Source organism: Bos taurus, chromosome 19, assembly GCF_002263795.3.
Source record: "Bos taurus isolate L1 Dominette 01449 registration number 42190680 breed Hereford chromosome 19, ARS-UCD2.0, whole genome shotgun sequence".
Taxonomy (NCBI): Eukaryota; Metazoa; Chordata; class Mammalia; order Artiodactyla; family Bovidae; genus Bos; species Bos taurus.
In genome coordinates this window covers 50,772,492-50,796,359 of record NC_037346.1, presented here as the reverse complement: position 1 = coordinate 50,796,359, position 23,868 = coordinate 50,772,492, and the positions used below count along the sequence as shown (strand labels likewise).

Below are 23,868 nucleotides of genomic sequence, written 5' to 3'. Positions count from 1 at the left end.
GGTCCTGCTACGATAGGATGGATGTCCTTACAAGAGGGAATGACACTAGGGCTTGTGCTTACTCTGCCAAATGACATAGCAGGGCAAAAAGGCAGCGCTCACCAGGAACCAACTTGGCAGGAACCTTAATTTTGGACTTTCCAGTATCTAGAACTGTGAGAAAACAAATTCCCGTTGTGTGAGCCTACGGTATTTTGTTATGGCGCCTGAAAGGCTAGGACACCCCAAAGTGTTTTATATAAGTTGAATTCTTTTGATATTATTGAGGCTGGTTTCCTTTCCAAAATTCTGAAAGTCTGAATAGAACTGGTGGTAGAATTTGTTATTCAGGCCTCGAACTTTCTTTGTGGAAAGATTTCTAAAAACAAATTTATTTTCAATAGATGGAGGATTTTTCAGGTTGTCTATTTCTTCTTGCCTTTGTTTTGCATGGAATTTGTTCATTTTCAAGTTGTCCAGTTATTTGACAAAGTCATTTGTAATATCCATTAGCCTTTTTTGGGCCATATTATGCAGCACATAGGCTCTTAGTTCCCAGACCACGGTTTGAATCCACACGCCTTGCTGTAGCACAGACGCTTAACCTCTGGACCACTGCAAAATCCTTAGCCTTTTAATATATGTATAGTCTTAGTTGAGTCACCTGCCATTTCTGATAGAAGTCTAGCAGGGGGCCTACTCCCCCTGCCCAATTTAGTCCTGGCTCACTGCAGGGCCCATCTCTCTCCCTGTTCCAGCTCACCTCTGTTGGCCCAGAAGCCTCCAGCCCAGCGGGTCCACCTCCTCCCTTGGCTTGGAGGGACTCAAGCCTTCCCCAGGGCCTCCCTGTCCCTCTTACTCCCTTTCATCCAGACGTCATTCCTCCTAAACCTGTGTGGACAGGGAGGCCTGGCGTGCTACAGTTCATGGGGTTGCAGAGTCAGACACAACTGAGCGACTGAACTGAAACCTGTGTGTCAGTGACAGTCAGTCTTCTGCTGGACTTGGCCAGTTAAGCAAACACTCATCTAAGTGTTGCTGTGAAGGTATCCGGTCCATGCGGTGCAAGTCTACAAGCAGGTGACTTCAAGTAAAAATTACTCTCAATAATGTGGGTGGGCATCCTGCACTCAGTTGAGGCCAAGGAAAGAAAACCCAAGGTTTCCCTGAGGGAGAAGGAATTCTGGCAAGGCTACCCTAGGTGGGGGGGTCCTCAATTATGCCAGCCCATCATCAGACTGCCTACCTGTCCCCTCCTGGTCAAGTTTCCTTGATCGAGGGCCCCTTCCCTGGAGGTGTCCAGCCTGTTTTCTGGAGCCAGGTATCACCCCTCCACACACACACACTCCTGCGGGAAGCAGAGGGTGGTACTCCCTGGGGCGCCAGGACAGTGGAGGCTCACAGAGCTGATCAGCAGGCAGGATGAAAGGATGCCCAGACGCCAGAGCGAAGGAGAGATTTAATCATGGGAGACAACATCTTTACCAGGTTCGTGAAAAATGAAACAGAGTACAGACACGGTTCTTTACACAGACAATTACAGTAAATTTCAAAACCCACGCAGCAATTTGAACCTTATTTCTTGAAAAACGAACACAGACAAATAGGGTGGGTGCCCAGCGCCCAGGGCTGCTCCGCGCGACCTCCGGCATCATGGGGCCCTGGGCCCGGCTCCCGCGTGCGCCAGCTTCACAGGTGGACCGACCAGCGTCTCCCCTCCCCACCCTCCGCCCCCCATGGCGACGCAATAAATAGGAGAATCCAAACAGAAAAACGACAACCACACCAGTGCAGCAGAGCCCGTGCGGTTCTGGAAGCTCGGCCCGGCTAGTGGCTCAGCCGACTCTTCACAGACCAGGCAGGTCTCCGAGTCGGCGGCGCGGGTCTCGGCCCTGCGCCCAGGGAAGCCGCGGGGTGGGCTGTGTGCGTGTGCGTGGGGGTGCTGGTCCTATGGGCGCCTGCACGCGGGGTGCGGTGCCAGGGTCGGCAGGTGGGAGGCGGGGGGCGGGCCGGTGGCCTAGCCCTCCCGCACGCTGACGCGCGGCTCGGCCAGGGAGCTGTGAATAATACTAAGGATGGACTCCAGGCCGCTGCCCTCCAGCAGCGTGCGGTGGTCGCCCTCGATGATGTGTACAGACACCTTGCCGTCGCACACCTGGGACAGATTGTAGTCGGCGCCCAGGCCCTCCTGGTAGGCGCTGCCCATCTTGGCGCGCAGCAGCGTCACGTTGCCGTGGTAGGTAGCCCGCGGCGTGTACTCCTCCGCGGCGCGCAGCTTGTGATAGAAGGAACGCGCAGCAAAGCTGAGCGCGTGCCGGTCCAGGCCCGCGTGGCTCTGCACGATCAGCTCGACGGTGGCTGCCACACGCGCCTCCAGATCCCCGAGGGGCAGGAGGGCCTCCAGCACCTGTAGGACAGGACAGTGAGCGAGCAGCGCCGGGGGCGGGGGCGGGGGCATCGGGAGGCCGGGCCCCACGCCGGGTCGACTCACTCTACTATGCTCCGCCTCCGTGAACTGCTGCATGAAGAAGCACATGGCCTCGGCCTCGGCCTCTGCCTCGCAGCCGGGGTTCAGCTTGGCCCGGTAGCTCTGCAAAGGGAGGAAGAGCTGTTGCAGTGGCAGGTACAAGGGGCTGGGCCTGCGGACTCCCGTCCGCTGCCGCCCTCACCTGAGTGTAGGCCATCACGAAGGTGTGCGAGCCGTCAAACAGGAAGAGGCTGTTGTTCGTGGGGCCAGCGTTCTGCTGGGCCTGCAGCTGTGAGCACATCTCGAAAGCCACGCAGGCCCCGTAGGAGTAGCCAGCGATGCGGTAGGGCCCCTCTGGCTGCACTTGCCTGATGCACTCGATGTAGTAGGTGGCCAGGCTCTGGATGCTGTCCAGGGGTGCCGCTGCGGGCACAGCATGAGGCTTAGCCCTCGTCTGCAGGTGCCTTGCCATCCCCAACTCCCTGGGGGGCAGCCCCGTAGGCCCCTGACATACCTCCTGTACACTGTAGGCCATAGGTGGGGATGCTGAGCTTGGTGGCCAGGCTGTGGAACACGGTGGTGGAGCCCTCGATGGGGTGCACCAGGAACAGGGGCCGCTCGGAGCTCTGCACCGAGTTGAGCCGTGTCAAGGTCGGGCCCTCGGGGTTCACCAGCAGGGTGCTCAGGTTCAGCTGGGTCTGCGACTGGGCAGGGCTGCCGAATTTGGGTGTGGAGTCCGTCAGCTCTGTGAAGAGGGGCAGATACCAGGGATGATACCATAGGGTCCCCTGCCACAAACACACAGACATGCACACCCGTCGGCCACGGGTGGCCAGGGCAGATGGGTGGGGGCGCTGGGCGCCCAAGGAGGCCTCTCAGGAAGGGGCCAGATGGACAAGCCCTGACCTGCTCGGAGGCCAAGAGCCCTGAGGGGACAGTGCTGCTTTGGGGACACCCCCTCCATACCTACCATCAGCTGTGCCAGCCTGCGCGGAAATCTCCTGCAGCTTGTGGATTGTGAGCTGCCGGATTTCCCGCATGGACAGCAGCAGGTTGTGCTCACGCTCCAGCATCTGGCGCACCTCCACGCCCATGAGTGAGTCGAGGCCAAGGTCTGAAAGCGAGCTGTCCAGGTTGACGGTGGCCAAGTCACGGATGCCTGGGGGGTGGGGAGGCAGCTCAGTTGGCAACGCGGGAGGGGTCCTGGGTGGGTATTGTACCCTGGACGAGTTTGAGTAAACTCCAGGAGTTGGTGACGGACAGGGAGGCCTGGCATGCTGCGATTCACGGGGTCGCAAAGAGTCGGACAAGACTGAGCGACTGAACTGAACAGATGGTACCATGGGACCCACAGCCCCCACCCAAATCTGCACAGACCACCTATGCCTCTCCCTCCATGAGCAAGCCCAGCACGCCCCCCTTTGCAGCCTGGGAGACCAGACTCGGGAGACGAGTGTCTACCGGTGGCGAGGGGGCAGGGTGCTGCCTCACCCAGGATGTGAGTCACAGCCTTCACGAGGTCCTGGTGGCTGCCGCTGGGGCCACGGGATGTAGCCTTCTCTGCCAGCACAAAGCTGCTCAGGACGGGGTGGGGCTGGTTCAGGAAGAGGTCTAGAACCTCCATGCAGGAGGTGATGCGCTGGGGCAGCGTCCCGCCGATGGCTTTGTCTTTAGTGCCCTTCAGCTCCATGAGGAGGCCCACGTCAGCAATCGCACCCCACTGCACGGCGAGGCCTGTGGGTGGGCAGTGGCGCTGTGGTGAGTCGGGGTAGTTATGAGGGTGGGACCGCACCAATCGGGGAGTGGCAGGTGGGCCCACCTGGGAGGCCGTCGTGCCGACGCTTCTCACATATGCGCTCCATGGTGGAGTTGGCGAACCCGTAGTTGGTCTGGCCGGCATTGCCACGCCCGCAGCTCACGGAGGAGAAGACCACGAAGTAGTCCAGCTCTGGGCATGCCTCCCGGGTCACCCTGTGGGTTCTTAAGTCACCCCCAGCCGGATTCCCCAGCCCCCCGGCTGTCATGCCCAGGACTCCTGCTTACCCGCCAAACCGCCTCCCCTTCCCTGGACCTGTGGTCAGACCCCAGCGGAGGCCCATGGCCAGGTCTCTGGACACCAGTGCAAGGGCTGTGCAGGGAGAAGGCGGGAGAGGAGAAGGGAGGAGCCCACCTGTCCAAGTTCAGGGTGCCATTGTACTTGGGCTTGTTGACGTCCTGGAAGAACTCAGGGGTCTGGTTATCCAGCATGGCATCTCTCAGGACCTGGGGTGAGGGGATCTTAGCACCTGCCTCGGCCCCAGGCCTTTGGAGGGCTTCTTAGGAGGGGCCCTTCCCTGGGCAGCTGGCTCCAGCCCCTCTAAAGCCGTCCTCACCACGGCCAGGTTGAAGATGCCTCCCACGGGCCCAAGCTGGGCGGCCTCAGTGATAAGGCTCCGGGTGCCATCCAGTGCGCTGACGTCGCTGGTGGACACCAGGACCTGCACACCCTGGCGTCTCCACTCGTGGACCTGCCTGGCTTGGTAGCCTGTGGGACAGACAGTGGGAGGGGATGGGCAAATGAAGGTCTGGTCCCAAGCCTAGGTGCCCTGAGAGCACCATAAAGGGGTCTGAAGGAGGCTCTTCCCACTGCCCCACCCTCAGGCCACTCACCTGTGCGGATCCCAGAGCGGGAGGTCAGCACCAGCTTCTGGGCCCCTCGCTCCACGAGCCAGTGGGCCAGCTCTAGGCCAAAGCCACCCAGGCCCCCAGTGATGATGTAGCTCTTGTGGGCTGGGCAGAAGGTCTTGCACAAGGCCACCATCTGGGTGGGTTTGGTCCCGTGCAGCACCGCCTCCTGCTCTTCCTCACGTACCTGCAGCCCAAGCAGGGCCCCTGTTCACGCACTGCTGGCAGGGGCCAGGGCTGGGGCCAGAGACCCCCAGGGCCCCCCACTCACCTGAAGGACCACTTTGCCGATGTGTTTGCCCTGGGCCATGTAGCGGAAGGCGTCCTCCGCCTGGGTCCTGGGGAACACTGTTCGCTTGAGGGGCTGCACCACACCCTCCCGGATGCCCGCCTTCAGCAGTGTCGACACTTCCTGCCACATGGTGTTGTTTTCTTCAAAGAGAGAGTCCAGTAGGATCCCGTGGAAAGTCACGTTCTTCAGGAAGATGGCCATGCCTGGACAGGTGGGCAGGCGGGGGGCCTCACCACATAGCCCACAGCCTACCACCCTGCAGACCCCCACTCTGCCCAACAGCCCCCTGCCCACCCAGCCACCCACCAGGCCTGCCGCCCCATCTCACCCAGGGGGTGGTTTTTGGAAAGGTCAAATTTGCCAATTTCCAGGAATCGACCGTGCTGGGCCAGGCACCGCACACTGGCCTGAAGCTTCTCTTCCGCCAGGGAGTTGAGGACCAGGTCAGCACCTTGGGATGGGGGGCAAGCCGGGTCCCCATAGTGAAGGTCACAGCCCGGCCAACCTGACATGAGTCTGAAGGTCTAGACCCTGTCCCAGCATGGGCCAGCGTCTCCTCCAGCTTGGCTGGTGAGTGGGGGATGGGAGGAGGAGGGGGCTGAGGATACAGGCGGATGGTGGGTGGTGAGTGATGGGGACCACTCACCCTTCCCGGCTGTGTGCCACAGCACATGCTGCTCAAAGGATGTGTCCCGGGAGTTGGCAAAGCTGGTTTCGTTGAGCTGGGGGAACCTGGACTGGAGGTATGCCCGCTTTTCGGCTGACCCTGGCAGAGAGAGGCACACCTGGTGAGTCTGGGCTTTAGCAGTGCTGCCAGGCAGACAATCCTGGGCTCTGGGAAGGGTTGGAGGCTTACCCACAGTGGTGAAAACACGGCAGCCCAGGCTGAGGGCGATGGCGATGGCAGCCTGGCCTACGCCGCCGGAGCCCGAGTGAATGAGCACCGTCTCGCCTGGCTGCATGCGCCCGCGGACCATCAGCGCGTAGTAGGCTGTGCTGTAGACAACGGGCACCGAGGCGGCCTCCTCCAGGGTCCTAAGGGCACAGTGCAGGGGTCAGCTCTGGCCTGATGCCCAGCCACGTCCATGTCGGGCCCCAGGTCCCAGCCCTGGTGACTCACCAGTTGGAAGGCACGTCCCACAGGAAGCTCTGAGGCACCAGAGTGGAGGTGGCCAGGCCTTCGGCGGGTACCAGCCCCATCACACGCTTCCCGCTGGCATCTCGGCCAGAGAACTCCATGCCTAGCAGGCAGTTCCGAGAGGCCCAATTTCCTGGGGGCAGATGGCGGGTGAGTGAGCCCCTGACCTCACTGGGAGGAGCCTCCCAGGTTCCTGAGCACTGTTGGGTGAGGACCCTTCTCGTCCCAGGCCCCGGCCCCGGGGTGGGGGGGGTCTTTGTTCTGGTCCCCCTACCGTGGGCTGCCTGTACCTGGGATGGCGTCGGGGGACAGCTTGCCCGTGGCCAGCATGATGTCGCGGAAGTTGAGGGAGGCATAATAGATGGTGCAGAGCTGGAAGCCAGGGGCCGTGGGCTGGCTGTGGCGCAGAGGAGAGCAGACCCAGCGGATGGAAGACAGGTCCCCTCGGGTGAGGACATTTATGAAGGCATGCTCTGTCTGCTCCTCGGGCTTGTCTAGGGGGTGACAGAAAGTGGAGCCCCTAGGATCGCATGTGGCCCTGGCCTGGAGCAGGGCTTCCAGCCAGAGTCCTCTTGCCCTCTCCTCAGTCCACCCAGCTGGGAGGCGAGGAACCCGGAGGAGCAGGGCAGTCCCGGGGGGCTCACCTTGTTCCAGTGGGAAGTGGCGGAACGCTCCCCAGGCCCCATCACGGTAGACATTCATCACCAGGTCACTCTGGAGCACCTTCTGCAGCTCCAAGGACTTCGGGTCTGTCTCAGGGATGGGGGACGTGCTGTTGAGGTTAGACACCAGGACGCACCTGTGGGCAGCCAGACAGGTGAGGGGAGGCTGTGGTTGGGTCCCGGGGGCAAGGGGCACGTAGCGCAGTGGGCATCTCACCGAATCCGGTGCCCGTCAGGCTCTTTCCGGAGACAGTTCACCAAGCCCACGACCCCTGAGGTGGTGCAGCCAACAGCCATGAGCCATACGGGCCGGGAGGAGGAATCGGCCAGGATGTTCTGTAGAAGGATGAAGGAAGGGTTGACGAGGGAAGGGTTGCCTGATGGGGGGGATTCCCCCAGGTCCCGACACTGGAGCCGGGTCAGCCTGGCCTGGTAGGGGCTGGGAAGGACTGACCTTCAGGGAGTCAACCCACTGGAAGCTGGTGTCCTCCACAGGCAGGAAGATTGGGCTGTCAAGCGGGGCCAGCCGGCGGCACAGGAAGAGCACCGAGCCGTAGAAGGACTTCTTCAGGGCCACCAGGTACAGGGACGCACCAGCAAACAGGCGCTCCCACTCATCCTGTGAGTTGAGGGGGTCAGGGCTCTGCAGCCTCCCGGTCCCGCCCCCCCAGCCCCATCCACCCAATCCCGGCTCCGCCTGTACCTGGCTCAGGAGGTGCCGTTGGCCTTGTTGTGGCTCAGGGCAAGTGAGGAAGGTGACAGTCTCTCCCAAGGGGTGTCCTCTGAGCAGCGTGTGCAGCAACAGGAAGCCTCCCTCCTTGAGGGCAGCCACCATATTGCCGACAGCCGTGGCCGGGTCACCGAGGCTGGCTAAGGCATAGTTGCACACCACGAGGTTGGCCCCACCCAGGTTGCTGGGGGCCGGGTCCGAGGGGTCCCACTGGCCCTGGGTTATATCGAGCTGCTGCAACTTGGCCTGGGCAGCCTCCAGGGCCTGGGGGTGGCGGTCAGTGGCTGTGTAGTCCAGCTCCAGCAGGGGCTGGGTGTTGAGCAGCGTGGGGATGCGGGAATACAGTTGGCCGTCACCAGCTAGCACCTGGGATGGAATAGCTTCTTGGATCAGCTGCCCCTGGGCAGGCGTCCCCCCACCTCAGCTGGGTGTTTCCCAGAAAGGCCCACCCACCGATTCTGCAGAGGTCATTGGCCAGTGCTGCCCTGCCCACCACACCCCTGGAACCAGTCCCTTCAGTGCCCCCTTCCCCTTCGGTGTCTGGGCAGCCTCAGCTCCATCTTGAGTTGGGCGACCTCACGTCTGAGAGGCCCCAGCCCTCCCTTAGGTTCGGGACTGCCGATATCTGAGTCCTTGAGCACTGGGCCTGCGGCCGCGCGGGACGCCCACCTCCACCACCTTCATCTTGAGGCTGGTCATGTTCTCCAGGGCAGTGTCCACGCACGCCTTGAGTGCTGGGGAGTTGAGGAGCCCACTGAGCAGGGGGTCATCACACAGCAGGGCTCTCTCCTGGGCTAGGATCTGGCCCATCTCCATCTGTAAGTTCCCGTTGAGTTGCAGCTGGCAGGCGGTGGCCAGCAGCCGAGGCAGGCCTTGCTGTGGGGCCTCCTGGGGAGCCTGGGCACCATCCAGCCCAGGAACCACCATCTTTATCCCCTGCTGGGCCACCCTGGTCTGCAGTGCCTGTGCCAGCCCTGGGGAGGGGAGAGTCACATGTCAGGGAAGAGCCTCAGCTGGGCTGGGGTTCCTGAAGCTCCCCCGACCAGGAACTAGTGACTGCTTGAAGCAGAACCCACTACCTGGTTCTGCCCACTGACGGAAGATAGAGGGATGGAGTGGACTGTCCAGTCCTCCAGGGCTGGAAACTGGCACTGACCATTGGTACACTAGGTGGGCAAAGGGCAGCCCTGCCCCCCATGCAGGTGTGAGCCCCAGAGTATGGGTTCCCCAGAGGATGGGTTCCATGCTTTGCCGGCCCTGGCTGCCCCTCCCCAGCTCCCCCCACCATCCTGCACCCCTCAGCTTGGGCATGAGCCCTGGGTAGAGGGTGGTCTCACGCCTGTGCAGCTGGCTGGTGGTACAGACAAGAGGGGCGAAATCTGTCACCTCTCTGCCAAGGCCCCCTCTGAAGACATCAGTTCCAGGTAGGGGGAAGCCAGGGGCACTCACAAGGGAAGGCAGAGGTAGACCCCACACGTAGGAGAGGCTATGATGGGATAACGGGGCCCGGGAACTGGGAGCTGGGCCCCGGGATGAGGGTGGTGGGTGCAAAAGACTCACCCACACACAGCTGCAGCTCCTCCTGCAGGGCCAGGTTCCCAGCCAGGCACCCAGTCTCCACGTGCGGTGTGAAGCAGAACTTCTCCAGGATGGGCACCAGCTGCTCCTGCTGATGCCGGGGGGCCACCGAGGTGTGGATCCTCGAGATGTAGATGCCGCCAGCCACCGTGGTGTCCAGACACCTGTTTATTACCACGTCGGCCACTGTGGGGACACGCTGGGTGAGGGTGGGCAGGGCCTGGCACGGGGAGGCACGTGTGTGGGGCCAGGGCAGGGCTGACCTTGTGTCTTGTCCTGCAGCGTGTACAGCTTCTGCTGGTGGGTAGCCGGGTGGATGTAGATGGCGGTGATGCGTGTGGGCAGGCGCAGGCTGCGCTTGCTCGGGGCCAGGATAGACATCTGCAGCATGGTGTCCATGAAGGTCACCCAGTTGTCCTTCCAGAGCAGCTGGCCTGTGTTGCCTGGGGAGAAAGGGGCTGTCGGTTTGGCCAGGCTAGGTCTCTTCCTGCCGTGGGCCCTCTCCTCTGTGTGCCCCAACCTGGGGGGACCCCTCGTGGCCCCCTCACACCAGGCAGCAGGGGTTGGCCCCAAAACACAAAGTGGGACCTCCCTTGTACGTACCTTCGGAGCTGGCCTCAAGGATACCTTGGAAGTAGGGGCCGTAGTTGAAGCCCTGCAGCTGCAGCTCCTTGTATACATCACCACGGCACAGGTGGATGGCAGTTGTGGGGTCCACGGGGGTCGCAGGGTCCGGGCCATACCGGTTGTCAAAGAGCTTGGGGTTGGGATCTTCCCACTGGTATACCTTCCCTGTGGGCAGGGATGGCAGAAGGGCCTGAGTGAGGGCAGGGCTGAGCCGGTAGCTAAGGTCTACCCAGAGACCCCCAGCAGGGACCCTGCAGCCCGGTCCAGGGCCCCTGCTCACCGCTCGCGATCAGGTTGCCATTCTCAGACACCTCAAAGGTACAGGAAGCTTCCAGAAGCCGCACTTCCAGGAGCACAATCCCTGTGGGCAGCAGGGGCAGAGGTCAGCTGCAGGGGTCGGCAGCTGGCCCTCCCACCCCATAGCTTGAGCCACCTTCCTCACCTGTCTTCGGCAGGATGACAGCCTGGTGCAGCGTCACGTCCTCGAATACTACAGGCGTGTGCTCCATGTTCTGGTCCAGGGCTCGGGCCAGTGTCTTCCAGACCAGGCACAGGTAGCCAGTGCCCGGGAAGATGATGCGACCGTCGATGCAGTGATCCACCAGATAGTGGTCAGGGGACTCGGGGTTGATGTCTGTGGGGCCTGGGCCTTAGTGCCACCGCTGTGGAGGAAGCCACCCCGCCCCCCTGCCCGCCTGCATTGCAAGGACTCACCGATCTTATAGATGGTGGCAGAGGAGCTACTGGAGCCACTGGGGAAGTCCTCAGCAGTGGGCACATCCCAGGTCTGGCTGTGGTCCCACTTGATGTGGGGGGAAATGAGGGGGGTGCCCCGGGGAGCTGGGAACTCCACAGGTGGGAACAGCCCGTTGGGGTTGACGTCAATGCTGGAGGGTGCAAAAGGGGAGCTGTGACTGCCCTGTCACACCCACTGCTGACCCACGGTCAACCCATCTCCCCTAAGACCTCGGAGACGCCTGAGACAGGGTGGGGTGGGGGGCATGCCAAGGGTGTGGAAGTGGCCCAGCACCCAGAGGTCTGCTTCCTGGGGACCATCTCAAGGCCGCCCGGTGGCCTGGCTGGGGAGGAGCCTCCCAGGGTTGAGCAGGGAGAGCGGCCGCACCCGGTCAGGTAGAGCTGGCCCACGTTGCTGAGGAAGAACTCTAGGTTGTCCCTGTGGTCCTTCTTCATCAGGGGGATGATGGTGCAGCTGGACTTGAGGCCTCTCTTCAGGACGGCCTGCAGAGGCAGAGGCGGGCTGGGCCTCCCCCTGGCCAGTTCCCACTGGACCCCCGCTCAGCCCCCCGCGCCCGGCCAGCCCGCCGGCCCTGCAGGACTACGCGTACCTGCAGCAGGGCATGGGGTGCGATCTCCAGCACCACGGCGTCCTCGGGCACGCGCCACAGCGCCTCCTGGAACAGCACGGGGCTCACCAGGTTGTTCACGTTGTACTCGGCCGAGAAGGTGCGGGCCAGGCTCTCCTGCCACTGGGTCTCGGGGATGGAAGTGCTGAGCCAGCGTGGGGAACGCGGCTGGGGCTCCCGGATCACCTAGGCGGAGGGCCGGGCGGGGTCAGCCTGAGGGAGCTGGGGCCTGCCTTCCCCGCCTGTCCTCAGGGAGGGCCCCCGCCACACAGCGCGGGGACAGCCACCCACCTTCTTGAGCTGCTGAAGCAGCATGGGGGCGATAGCGTCCATGAAGTAGGAGTGGAACGCCATGCCGCCCGTCCGCACCTCCTTGGCGAACACGCCCTCCTGCTTCAGCTGCTGCACGAACTCCAACATGGAGGCCTGGGGGGAGCGCAGACGGGGAGGGACGGGGGCGCTGACAGCAGTCCGGGTCCGGGCCAGTGCCGGGCTCCCCGCGCAGAGCACGCTCTGCGGGGGTGAAAGGGGACTTGGGGACGAGGCCTTGCCTCCCAGGGCCCACCTGAGGTCCCGAGATGGTCACGGTGTCGATGCAGTTGTGGCAGGCAGGCACGATGCCAGGGGGGCAGCGCTGCTTACACTCCTCCCAGGTCAAGCCTGGGAGCAGAAGAGAGCCTCAAAGGGTGGCATGGGGAGCAGGCACCCCCACACAGCCCTCCCCAGGGAGGGGAATGCTGCCCGGGTGGCCCTAATGACAGCTGCCGAGCGGCACCTTTACGAGGCAGTTTCATCCCTGCCGTTGTCTGGTCTCAGGCGGAGGTGTCATTAATACCGTCCTACAGGTGGGAGCCAGTTTCGGGTCCCACGCCTGGCCTACCAGAGAGGGCTTTGGCCTCACTCTCCCAACAGCCCCTCCGGCTCTCTCTGGTCTCCTCCCGTCCCCACCCCTGCCTGTCCCAAGTGTGAGCAGGCCCACTCCGCCTGCAGCAGCCCCCCCAGGGGTTCATGTGAAAATCACGCTGGCCTCTACTGACACCCATGGGCAAGTATGCCGGGCTCCAAGGCCATCCGGGGCATAGCGGGGCAGGCTGTCAGGGTTGTTCTCACCCTGCGGTGAGGACAGTGGCTGGTGAGCTGCCCCCAGGCCCTGGCCTCTGCCCAGCGCCAACACAGAAAGGTGCCAGTACAGATGACCACCTCCTATGGAGACCCTCAGGCCCAGGGGTGGAGCGCGACAGGGGAGCAGAGGGCAGTGCCTACCTACAGCCGCCATGGCCCCGGGCGGGATGTTGGCCTCCTTGATGCACTGGCCTCTCCAGTAGGCAGAGAGGATGGCCTCCTCCTGAGAGATGCAGCCGTCGGCATAGCCACAGGCCACCTCACCCAGGGAGTGCCCGATGATGCCGTCGGGCTGAAGGCCCATGGAGGTCAGCAGGTCTATGAGCGCGATCTGGGGGTGGGGTGGGAACAGGATGGGTCATGCCAGTCTCGGGGACCCCAGGCTCACCACCCTGCCAGCCGGCTCACCCCAGACCCCAGGGGCACACCTGGATGGCAGTGAGGCTCACGAAGGAGATGACCATGTCATCAAAGATGGCCTCGTCTGTGCTCAACAACAGCTGTGACACCTGCAGTCCCAGAGGCTTCACGGCCTCATCCGAGCGCAGGATGGAGTCGCGGAAGCGGCTCAGACGCATCAGGCTCAGCCCCATCCCGCGCCACTGTGTGCCCATACCTGTCCCGGAGGGAGATGTCAGGGCAGCGCCGTGCAGTCCCAGCCCATGCGGCCCTCGGGGATGACCTGAGGTGGGGCGGGGTGGGGTCGGGGCTCACCGGAGCAGATGAACCAGAGTGGGCGCTTGCCGGCCAGCACCTGCTGCACCTCCTGGCTGCCCCCCTGGCTGCCCAGCACGGCGTAGCCACGGAAGGGCATGGCTGCTGGGGAGGGGGCCGCGATGTCATTGAGCATGCTCACGAAGGCCAGGTTCTGGCTGTGCTGGAGGCCTAGCTCCAGCAGACCCTGCACACCCTCCAGGGTGCGCCCACTGGCCCGCAGCAGACGGGGCAGGGCGGCATGTGGGGCAGGCGGTGGCAGTGGCTGGGAGTTGGGCTGGAGGATGACGTGCACGTTGGAGCCACCGAAGCCAAAGGAGTTGATGCCCACGTTGCCCCCGAGGACGGGCAGGGGCCGGTCCACCACCTGCAGCCGCCCATCCTGCAGTGCTGGGATCTTGGGGTTTGGGTTGTGGAAGTGCAGGTTGGGGGCCCAGAGCCCGTGCTCCAGGGACAGCAGCACCTGTGGGTGCCTCGCGGTCAGCAGGACGGCCGGCCCTGGGCTCCCTGCCCCTGCTGGTCGGGATGGGCTTCAGGTACATCCCCTCCTGAGGACCCTCTGTGTCACCCCAGAGGCCCTGCCCGCTGCAAGCAATTTCGTTCTCCCCCAAAGCTCGCCCTGCCCCAGTGCAGCGGTCTGGTGACCAAGCCACATGCTCTGTCTCCTCTCAGCCCTAGGCCTCACCTGGGGCCCTGCCACCTCCCAGCCTCATTGGCTGTGGATCTAGACAAAGGCTCCTCAGCCATTCCCCACCCCATCTCCCAAGCTAAGAGCTGCAGACAGGTGGCTATGGTGGCCCAGGGAGCTGAGACCACCAGGAAGCTCCCATCATACTCAGAAGCTCAACCAGTAGTGACCTGGGTCCTCCAAGCTACCAGCTGGTCAGGAGGCCACAGGGAGAGCGAGCCTGGAGACACGGGCTGCCCTGTTGCTTCTGCTCCCTCTGGCTGGCCCCTTGGGGAGCAAGTGCTGGGTAAAATGTCTGGCCCTGTGAAGCCAGGCAGGGGCTGGCCACATGCTGGCGGCCTGCTCTCCGGGCCTCAGTTGACCCATATCCCACAGAACAGCCGGGAGGGACCCTCCCCCAGCAGGCTATAAGACGCTGACGGGGCAGGGACAAGATGGCCCTAGACTCGCCTGCCTACCTTGGCCAGCGCCGCGAGCCCTGAGGCGGGCTCCGGATGTCCCATGTTCGACTTGGTGGACCCAATCCGCAGGGGGCTCTGGCGGGTGCCACACAGGGCTTGCACGATGCCGTTTAGCTCCTGGGGGTCGCCCACCTATGGGGAACTCAGGGAGGTCAGGACCCCGCCCTGGTGCTTCTCTGGCGTGGGACGTGGGATATGAGCAGGGCCAGGCAGGGGTCTCACCTTGGTACCGGTGCCATGGGCTTCAACGTACTCCAGGGTCTCCGGGTCCAGCCCGGCCGGCTTATACAGGGAGCTGATGAGCTGCTCCTGTGCCTCTCCGGAGGGGAAGGTGACGCCTGGGGGCGGGTCCAGGCCTCAGCACCCCCAGCCCCGCCCGACTACCCGTAGCCCCACCCTCGCCTGCCCCAGGCCAGCTCCCACCTTTCTCTTTGCAGCCATCCGTGTTGGTGCCAGCGTTGAGGATGGTGGCGTACACCCGTCGGGCCAGGGACTTCTTGGTCAGAAGGATGGCCATCACAGCCTCTGCACGGCAGTAGCCATTCCCTGGGGGCGGAGGGCACTTCAGGCTCATGAGCTCAGGGAAGGGCTCAGGGGCTGGTGCCGGATAGAATCGAGGGTGGAGGCACTGCCCGGGGCCCCATGCCCACTGCTCTCACCTGATGCATCGAAGGACTTGCAGGTGCCCTCGGGGCTAAGCATGCCCAGCTTCATGAACTGCACCGAGGTGTTGGGCTTCAGCAGGATGTTCACGCCGCCGACAATGGCCATGGCACACTCCCCTCTCTGGATGGCCTGGTAGGCCCTCTGCAGGGCCAGCAGGCTGGAGGAGCATGCCGTGTCCAGGGTGATGCTGGGCCCTGCAGGCAAGGACACAATGCAGCCGTGGGACCGCCTCCCCACCCTATACCTTGGGGCTCTGACAGCTCTACTGAGTGCTCTCCACGTGGAACCCACACCACCAGGACCTTGTTCCTGCTGGCCTTCCTAGGGGAGGTGTGGTCAGAGTCTGGAAGGGTCTCAGCTGTCATCCGGCCCCTGCCCGCCTCCCCCCACCCCAGGCCCGAGTCAGAAACAAAAGGGCTGTGTGGGCACCCACCTTTGAAGTCAAAGAAGAAGGAGAGGCGGTTGGCCAACATGGCACGCTGGCAGCCCACCATGCTGTAGCCCACGAGGGTCTCAGGGTCTCGGCTCAGAGCCTCTGAAGCCTCAGAGCCACTCACACCCACCCAGACACCGGTGTTCGTCCCCCGAATGGAAGCTGGGTTGATGCCTGTAGGAGGCAGAAGTCAAACCTGCAGCTGTGCTGTGCCCAGCCTGCTGTTGAGCTCTGGGAGGTGAGGCGTCTCCCCTTGGCCTCTCTGGCTGGGGTGACTGGGTGCATGCTAAGTCGCTTCAGTCATGTCCAACTCTGCAACCCTATGGACTGTAGCCTCCCAGGCACTTCTGTCCATGGGATTCTCCAGACAAGAATACTGGAGTGGGTTGCCGTTCCCATCTCCACGGGATCGAACCCAGGGTTCGATCCTACGTTGCAGGGGAGAGGAGGCTCCACCTCGCCTGACTCTAGAGTGGCTGGGGAGTCAGAGAAGAGACAGTGGAGCCAGAGTGGGGTGGCTGGCCCAGGTAGGGTTGACAACAGATAACCAGGTCACAGGAAACTGGGGCCCGGGGGACAGGCGGGGTGCCAGATGGGGCTCCAGTCTCTGGGTCAGGCAGAGGCCAGAGACAGCTGGAGGTGGGGACAGAGGACAGCACTGTCCCCAGGCTACTCCCCTGGGCACTGGTACTGCTGGCAGGGTCTGATGAGCCCTGAGAGCAGCCTGCCTTGGGCGGGCCAAGATAAGAAGACAGAGAGAGACAAAAGCCGAGTGTCCAGGCTTGGGAAGGAGGGAGGGACACTGGCCAGCCCCTGGAGAGCAGCATCCAAGGTCTCCGGCTGGGGCCTGGGCAGTGGGAAGGCCTCCGCCTCCCCGCCCCTCCCCCCAGGCAGTGCCTGTCCAGGACCCTGTCACACTCAAGGGTCAACCCCAGGGGCTACTTAGCATCTGCTGCAGGACAAGAGACCTGTAAGGCCAGGGTACCCGCCCTGCAAACCACAGGTGGCAGTAGGCAGGTCCTGGGTTCCCCTGTGGCCCACCTGCTGAGGGGCCTCACCCCCATGGCCAGCCTTCCCTCTCCCACTCAGCACAATTTCCATGTTCCCCAGTGTCCCTGGGACAAGTCTGTGCCCTTGAAGCACTTTTCCAAGGCTAGGCACAACCCAGCAGAGGGGAGTGGAGGGTGAGAGTCCTGGGGCCAGATCCTGCCTCCTGCTCTGCCTGGCACCTGGTGTCCTGCCCTCACCTCCAAGATCAGCCACGCAATGGGGAGTGAGGAAACTGGGGTGACAGGACATGTCTGGGATTCCTCTGGTGTGCAGTTGTGAAACCTGAGCTGCCTGAGGCCCACACCTCCCCACCTCGTCGGCCCCAGCCCAGGGCTCCGCTCCCTCCTCAGCACCTTCTGTTCTGGATGTTTTGTTATGAACACACGATGCTTTTAGAAGCAAAAAGGGAGGTTTTCAAGAAGGGCAGCAGGAAACTTGGGGACTGGCCCTCTGCAGCCCCCCAGATGGCCCACCTGCATCCACAATGGCCTCGTAGGTGACCTCCAGCAGCAAGCGGAGCTGGGGGTCCATATTGTGTGCCTGCTTGGGGTGGACCCCGAAGAAGGAAGCGTCAAACCGGGACAGGTCCTTCAGCTTGCCTGACCGCCGAGGCAGGCCATATAGTCCTAGGGAACACACACAGGTGGAGAAATCAGTCATAGGACATCATAGCCCTGAGTGATTGACTGGGGGGGAGTCCCGGCTGCAACAGGGAGCTGAAGCTCCCTGGGATGGGTGGGCCCACTTCTGAAGGGGACCCTTGGGCCGGGGGGAACCTCATGGGTGATGGCCGCAGAGCAGAGCAGAGCACTGTAGCGGGCAGCGCTGCCTCCTCCCACCTGCCACTGTCCTGACCTGGCTGAAGACCTTCTGCCTGGCCCCATCCCGGCCTGGCAGCTAAGGCCAGCCAGGCTCTGCCACACTGACTCATATCCTGTAGATCAGGTGGAGCCGCTCTGCGGGAGAATCTACTGGGCGTGAGGGAGTCAAACCAGCTTCCCGGGGGAGCCTGATGTCTTATCTGACCGCCTGGGACAGCACGTGGGCAGGCAGTGGCTGGCTGGAGGTGTTCACCCACCTGGTCTTGCCCTGGCTCCACCCTAAGCAATGGCCCTGGTCTGTGAAAGGGGCAAAGGCTATGCCCAGAGAACTCCAGACTCCCACAGGCTGGAGTTCAGTCCCTAGCCCACTGGCCAGAGGTCCCACGTTCCCCTAGCCCAGAGCCTTCTGGTACCGTCTCCAGAAAGAAGCTATAACACGGCCTCACCTTAGGTGACTGTTGGCTCTGCCAGTGGGACCGGAGTGCAGGCCCTCCCTGGTAACCCGGGAGATTGTGTCCACAGAAGGGGTGAGAAAAGAACCTCTCAAGTAGGCGGGGAGCCCCAGGCTCGCTTACCGGCCTTCCACCGCCTGTCATCATCTGTCACCATGTCCACACCGCCAATGAGATTGGCCCAGAACTCCTCCAGGTTCTCCGACTCAGGCAGCTTCCCAGACATGCCAGTGATCACCACCTCCTCCATGGCTGCTCTCTCTGCAAGGAGGGTGGCATGGGGGCCCGGACACCAGTCAGCCTGGGCCCCAGCACTGCCAGTCCACAGCCTCGCTGGAGACCCAGCTGCTTCCCAACCCTGGCTTCATGAACTCCCTCCTCCATCTGGCCCGCTCAAGGGTCTGAGAACAGCAGCTCAGAAAGCCCTGCAACAAAGATCCACATGGCCAGCTCTGGGGCTGTGCACCCGCTGGAACGTTTTGTGAAGGGTATGTATGGTGGTTGGGAAAGGGGAGTCCCCACTCTGGTCCAGCCTGCCAACACCTCGCATTGGGCTCTCTGGGCATTGGCCTTGGCCTGGGGTGACCCCACCACAGCCCTGCTGCAGGAGACTCAGGAGGGGGCCCCATGGTGGGAGGCAGGGCCCAAACCCTTCTGAGGAAGGGACTGCCTGGCCGTCAGCCTGTTAAGAGGTAGCCCAGGGAATTTAGTAGGCGAAGGAGAAAGGGCAAATGTGGGGGTGGGAAGAAGTGCCCACACTGACTAGCTGGCTCTGCGCTCAGTATCTCGAGCTGCCCTCCAGGCCAGAACCACAGCTTGGTCTCCTCAACAGTGCCAAGGCCTGGCGGGGCTCTGGGGAAAAATTGGTCCCTGTCCCACAGTGGGCAGCCCCAGCCTGTACGGCCCCTCCAGCAGGCTCCAACCTGGAGAACCACTCTCTCAGCTGCCAGGCAAGCACTACCCAGACCCACACATCTGCACAGGTCGAGGCCTCAGGACTGCGCTTGCCTACTGTGCAGCCTGCCTGTCCATCCAGACCCAGGTCTCCCAGCACCAACGGGGGAACCTAGTCTACCCTGAGCCTGTGGGCCCTGGATGGGGCTCCTGTCTGAGGAAGGGGGCAAGGCCAAGGTTGGTCCTGCAAACTTCCACCAAGGCTCCAGGGCCTTATGGCGCCGATGACTGGTGAACTCGCCAACTACTGGCCCTTTAGGGTTTCTCTGAGCATGGGAAAGTAGGAGTGGAGAGAGCGTCTTCCTTGGGTGGCCTGATCGCCCCGGCGTTCCGGCAGAGGGAGCCCCCTCCCCCAGCGCTGAATAAAGAGCCCTTTGCCGGCCCAGAAGCACCAGCTCCCGGGGCGGCTGCTTCTCCAGAAAGCGCCCGCTCTGTTCTCCCCCTACTTGCTATTCACGCGGAGTCCGGCGGGACGAGGCAAAAGGGTGGAGACCCCTGCGGCGCTGGCGAAACTGCGCGCGCCGCCGTGAGGTTGCACCCGGCAGGAGTGGCTCTCCCCCCAGAACTCTGGGGGCTCCAAATGGAGCCCACGTGGTGGAGGAGCCGACCTTATACGGCCCTGCGCCTCCTCCATCCACCTCCCTCCCCTCTTCTCAGGCCCTCCGGTCGGCCGAGACGGCTATCCTGCACCCGGAGGCATGGGGATGCCGTGGGTGGAGGGGCTCGGCGGCCAAGCCGGAAAAGGAGGCCCTCGAGGGTGTGGCGGCTGGGGGCTCCAACAGGCCCTCGAGGGTCCGCAGCCGCCCGGCCCAGTCCAAGACCAAAATGGCTGTTCGCGGCGTTCCCGGGCGTCCGCCCCTCGCTATCCGCCCACCTGCCTCGCTGGGCTTAGGCATGGCGCGAGGGCCCTTTGCCGCCTAGCCTCGGGCGTCTCGTGGGGCTCGAACATCCAGACCGGAGGCTCGGACGCCGAGACCAGGGCAGGCTGTGTGAGATGAGCCCTCACCATCAGCGCGCCGAACCATGCGCACCCAAGGCCAGAGGATGCGGGCCGGCGGCGCCCGCTCGAGCCCGGCCGCCTTGCTCCCGCCCCAGCCCCCGATCCAGTCTGGCCCCAGGACCGGGTTCCCGACTCGCAACTTCCGACCCCGGCCCGGCCTGGCCGCTTGTACCTGGTCTGGGCGCGGGCGGCTGTGCGAACGGCTGAGGGAGAGCGAGGATGGAGTGTGCGGTGGAGGAGAGGCCGCTACTGTCTCTCTGGCTCCCTCTAGGCCCGCGCCGGCGCTATTTAACCGCGGCCGTCCCCGTGCGGACACGCCACATGGGCTGACAGCTTGGCTGCGCCGCCCAGGCCAATGAGCGTCGGGGCTGCGCCCCGGGACAAGGCGCGCCGCCGCCAGTGGGGTGATGCGGCGCGCCGCCGCCGGGAGCCGGGACCCTGCGCGGGGGCGCGCCCAGGGGGCGCCGGGTTGGGGGCCCCGGACTCGGGGGGCTCTGGGGCGGGGCACGGTGTCACCCCCGCCCCCCAACTTCCGTTCCGTGCTCCACGCCTCCCGGGGCCGCCCCCACCTCCGGGATCGCGGGGGCCACGTGTGCACGGCGCGCGGTGGAAACGGAACGGGGCGTACTTGGGTCACTCTGGGGGTCATACTGGGGCCACACTGGGGGCTAGACGGACCCCCAGGCGTTCGAATTGACGGCCAGCATCCGGGCTGAGCGGAGCCGGGCCGGGGGCGTGGCTCTCTGCAGCCGCAGCCAATCGGGGGCCCGAGGCGTGCGCGCTGGCCCAATGGCGCCCCTCGAGTGGGCGTTGCTAGGTGATAGGGTGATGGGCCGGGTGGCCCCGGGCTCTGCGCGGGCCGCGCGCGGTCATTGACCCGGCCGAGGGTGCCCCGTGCGGGGTTACTGTCGGTCACCGCAGCGCAGCGCCCCGGGTCCTTCCTGCCTTGCCGCCGAAATTCGCGGGGCGAGTGCGGGAACCCGGGGGACGCTCCGAGGCCTGCAGGGGCCTTCCGCAGACGGCCGCGGGGACCGGGAGCGGCCATCTGGCGAGCGGGTTCTGCACGGACACCTCTTGGCGTGGCTTGAACAAAGGAGTCTCCCTGGGCAGAGGCACTCGCGCTCGCACGTGGCCACTCTCACCCACCGGCACGCACACGAACCGATGGAAGTGCGTCTCTCCTCGCCCGCACACCCTCCTTCTGTAATTCCCGTCCTCAAATGTTTATCCATTTTATACACACACACAAAAATCCTTGACTTTCCAGACTGAAAACAACACGGATCGGGAATCACGTGAGCCCAGGAAGGACTGACTGGTGGCCAGGCCCTGCACGGCCCTTACTATCTCCTGGGACCACTGATAGACCCTTGGGAGGTCAGAAAAGCCCTGGCAGAGGTGCCTGGCCGATTCCTCTTGTAATCAAACGCTGCTGCTCTCCTCCCCTGCCTCCGTGCAACGGCTCTTGTCTTGCTCTCAGCAACTGAAGACTGTGGAGCATGGCACTGGCCACAGATGTTCTGGGCAGGACAGAACGGGACTGCTACGTCAAACCAGATAACTTGACTTCAGGTGCCCCTCCCTCAAACCCTACAGTGCTCCCTACACCCCCAGGTAGTCCCAGTGGCAGCTCATCTCTCTTGCTCTAGTCTTCCTCTTGGCATCATCACTGGGGACTTCTGGTTTGCACACTGTGAAACAAAGGGCAAGACAGGAAAAAAGGAGAGAGGGGAGGGAGATCCCGCAGCTCAACTGCTGTCCCAAATAACTTTGTGGGATTTTCTTTTCCTTCCTACTTAAGAGCTTTTCAGACCCTTGGTATCCTGGATCAGAAGTGGGTAGGCCGTGCTGCACAAACACGCTCAACTCTCGGTGTTGAGCAGGCTCACTTCCTGCTGGTCAGTGGGGCTCTGCTCACTGCAGACTACCAGGGGCCCAAGTGACACGACGATCGCAGGCTGCGTGGCTGAGTTCGAGACCTTGTTTGCACCACAGAGGGATGAGGACTTACGGGATCTGTTTCTAGCAAAGGGGCTCACTTTTTCAGCTAAAGGAAGTCACGTGGCCACGTCTCACTTACATGGCAATGTGCCAGACAAAACAGAGTATGGAGACCCTGCCACCCGGCAGCAAAGCTGCTCCTGGCATGTTCCTTTCTGGCACATTGGAAGAGACCTGCCATTTTCTCCGCAGCTCCCCAAACACTGTGTGCCCAGGATAAGCAGTGCATCAGTGGTTAGGACGTCAATGTGCTTGTGTAGATTTTTATCTTCCCTCTCTTCACAGAAATCAAAGACTGAAACCTAGATAAACAAGATGACATTAACGAAATGTATGCTTTCAAAGGGGCTTGTGGGGGGCTCTGCACCTCTGTAGGCCAGGCTGAGCACCCCACCGTCCTGTGGAGGGGCTGCCCACCTCTGCACCTAGCCAGGGTGCAGACTGGCAGTACACATGCCTCGAGGGCCTGTCCTCTGCTCCTCTTGGCAGGGGGGACACTGTGAGTGAGGCAACGCTCTTCTTTTCCACCGAAATGTGCCCCTTGGGAGGGCTGCCAATTGGCCCCAAGCACAGTAGCTGCAGGTCTTATTCCAGGCCCCAGGAGATGACCCTGAGGACCCTGTGGGCTACTTTGGGAACCCCCTCCCAATCTCCTCACTCCTTGTCCAGGACAGACATGCACTGCAGGGCAGGCACACAGCACTCAGGGCTGGGAGTGAGCTTTGCACAGACCTACTGTGTGCCCAGTAGTTGCCCACAGCTTCTCTGTTGCTCCCTGTCTGATTTCAGCTCAAGTGGGGGGCTTGAGGCTGGCGAGGAGGCCAGGAAGCCTCTCCAGGGGCCTGGGCCCCAGAACAACTGACCATGTGAACACAAGCATGGCATGTGCCAAGTGCTGCCCTGGTGCCAGGCCCAGCTCTTAGCGAAGCTTCCTGGACACACATCCACCTCATGCCCGGGCCCTGCATAAGGGGCCCCGGCCTGACACAGAGGTGGTGCAGCTGGGCTGAGAGCAAAAGGCCAGGATGTCAACCTGCAGCCTCTGGGCTGGAGGTGAGAACGCAGCTCTTGCCCCTCTGTCAGGCCTTGCTCAGGCACTGCCAAGAGCAGGGCTCCCGTGGAGCTCTGAACGCCTGAGCTGTGTCCCCAGCCCTGAATCGGGTGCTCCTTCTGTGGATGGCTGGCTTTTCTGCCCACCTACAGGGTTCCCTCAGTCCCCACGTGGACCAGAAAAGGCTCAGCCCTGGTCGCAGAGTGAATCCTGAAACCCGCATGTTGGTAGCAGGGTCTGCGCAAAGTTGAACAGAATTTTCTGCTACGAGATCTCTTGCTCACTCGTCTGTGACATCTGTAGTTCAGGACTGTAACTGGGTTTCTATTTTAAACTCAGATATAAACGGAGTAGTGTGTGTGATGGTACCAAAAGCACTCACGGTCGAACCTTTGAATCACAAGAAACCAGGCCATGAGAGCCACATATGCAAAGCCCTGGAAATCTTTTACTGTCCTTCCCAAGTTCAAAGAAGAATTTGGGATTCGGTGGTCAGTCTGTGAGGTGCCTTAGTAGTTCACCACCCCCACTGTACACACACACACACACACACACACACACACACACACACATGCGCGCGCGCGCGCGCGCAGCCCTGACATGGAGACCAAAGCACCGAGGAGGAGGATGGGAAGAAGGACTGACACATTGGATGGAAGGGAGCAGGAGGGGAAAGGGGAAGGCGGGAGGGTGGGGGAGGAGAAAGGAAGGGATCAGAACGGGGAGGGGGAGGAGTGGGGTGGGTCAGTCCTTGGAGTTGTAGTTCCGAATCTTGGGGGGCCGCTGGCAGCCTTTATGTTTTGGAGGATGAGCCCTGGGGTGTCTAGTAGGCTTGCCCCTTGTCTGGGCTTCCATCTTCATCCCTTCAACGCCAAAGGCTGCCCACGTCACAGTGGGGCTCCCCTCAGGGTGCTGGAGGCTACAGGCTGTCGGTGCTGGGTGCTCTAGCAGGTG

General features: G+C 62.7%; 2 protein-coding genes and 1 non-coding gene across 7 annotated transcripts in view; all 3 read right to left on the bottom strand.

Moving 5' to 3' along the window:
- Positions 1–1,420: 1,420 nt before the first annotated feature.
- Positions 1,421–20,129, bottom strand: FASN (fatty acid synthase). The gene is made up of 42 exons (NM_001434958.1): positions 20,035–20,129; positions 18,032–18,169; positions 17,109–17,261; positions 15,586–15,759; positions 15,146–15,346; positions 14,910–15,032; positions 14,709–14,824; positions 14,484–14,618; positions 13,338–13,800; positions 13,052–13,239; positions 12,765–12,954; positions 12,067–12,161; positions 11,793–11,927; positions 11,484–11,687; positions 11,261–11,376; positions 10,852–11,024; positions 10,580–10,771; positions 10,418–10,498; positions 10,114–10,302; positions 9,774–9,953; positions 9,493–9,696; positions 8,602–8,906; positions 7,906–8,298; positions 7,657–7,821; positions 7,420–7,538; positions 7,185–7,339; positions 6,831–7,034; positions 6,523–6,673; positions 6,259–6,437; positions 6,049–6,168; positions 5,731–5,853; positions 5,382–5,605; positions 5,096–5,297; positions 4,819–4,970; positions 4,617–4,708; positions 4,266–4,417; positions 3,938–4,180; positions 3,417–3,605; positions 2,961–3,191; positions 2,649–2,869; positions 2,471–2,569; positions 1,421–2,386 (listed from the first exon to the last, which is right to left on the bottom strand). Exons 2-42 carry the CDS (start codon positions 18,156–18,158, stop codon positions 1,997–1,999), a joined length of 7,548 nt encoding a protein of 2,515 aa, NP_001421887.1. The 5' UTR covers positions 18,159–18,169; positions 20,035–20,129; the 3' UTR covers positions 1,421–1,996.
- MIR10179 (microRNA mir-10179) lies at positions 5,592–5,675 on the bottom strand. The gene has a single exon (NR_162216.1). It is a non-coding gene; the product is annotated as a microRNA mir-10179 (primary transcript).
- A 3,213-nt stretch (positions 20,130–23,342) lies between the features above and the next one.
- The window catches only part of CCDC57 (coiled-coil domain containing 57), a 110,515-nt gene continuing 109,989 nt past the window's right edge, over positions 23,343–23,868 (bottom strand). For 4 of the 5 annotated variants that reach the window (XM_005221096.5, XM_005221100.5, XM_024980973.2 and 1 more), the window contains one exon: positions 23,343–23,858. In XM_005221096.5, the coding sequence (XP_005221153.2) occupies positions 23,659–23,858 (200 nt within the window). In that variant the 3' untranslated portion in view covers positions 23,343–23,658. The remainder of the gene's footprint in view (positions 23,859–23,868) is intronic. The other variant, XM_024980976.2, reaches the window with a different exon arrangement.

Excerpts from the sequence above, each read along its gene's own strand:
- FASN (NM_001434958.1), bottom strand. The coding sequence starts at position 18,158 with ATGGAGGAGGTGGTGATCACTGGCATGTCTGGGAAGCTGCCTGAGTCG. Across the intron at positions 6,674-6,830 it reads GTCCCCCGACGCCATCCCAG|GAAATTGGGCCTCTCGGAAC; the intron begins GTACAGGCAGCC and ends ATCTGCCCCCAG. Across the intron at positions 3,606-3,937 it reads GGCTGTGACTCACATCCTGG|GCATCCGTGACTTGGCCACC; the intron begins GTGAGGCAGCAC and ends CCCACCCCCCAG.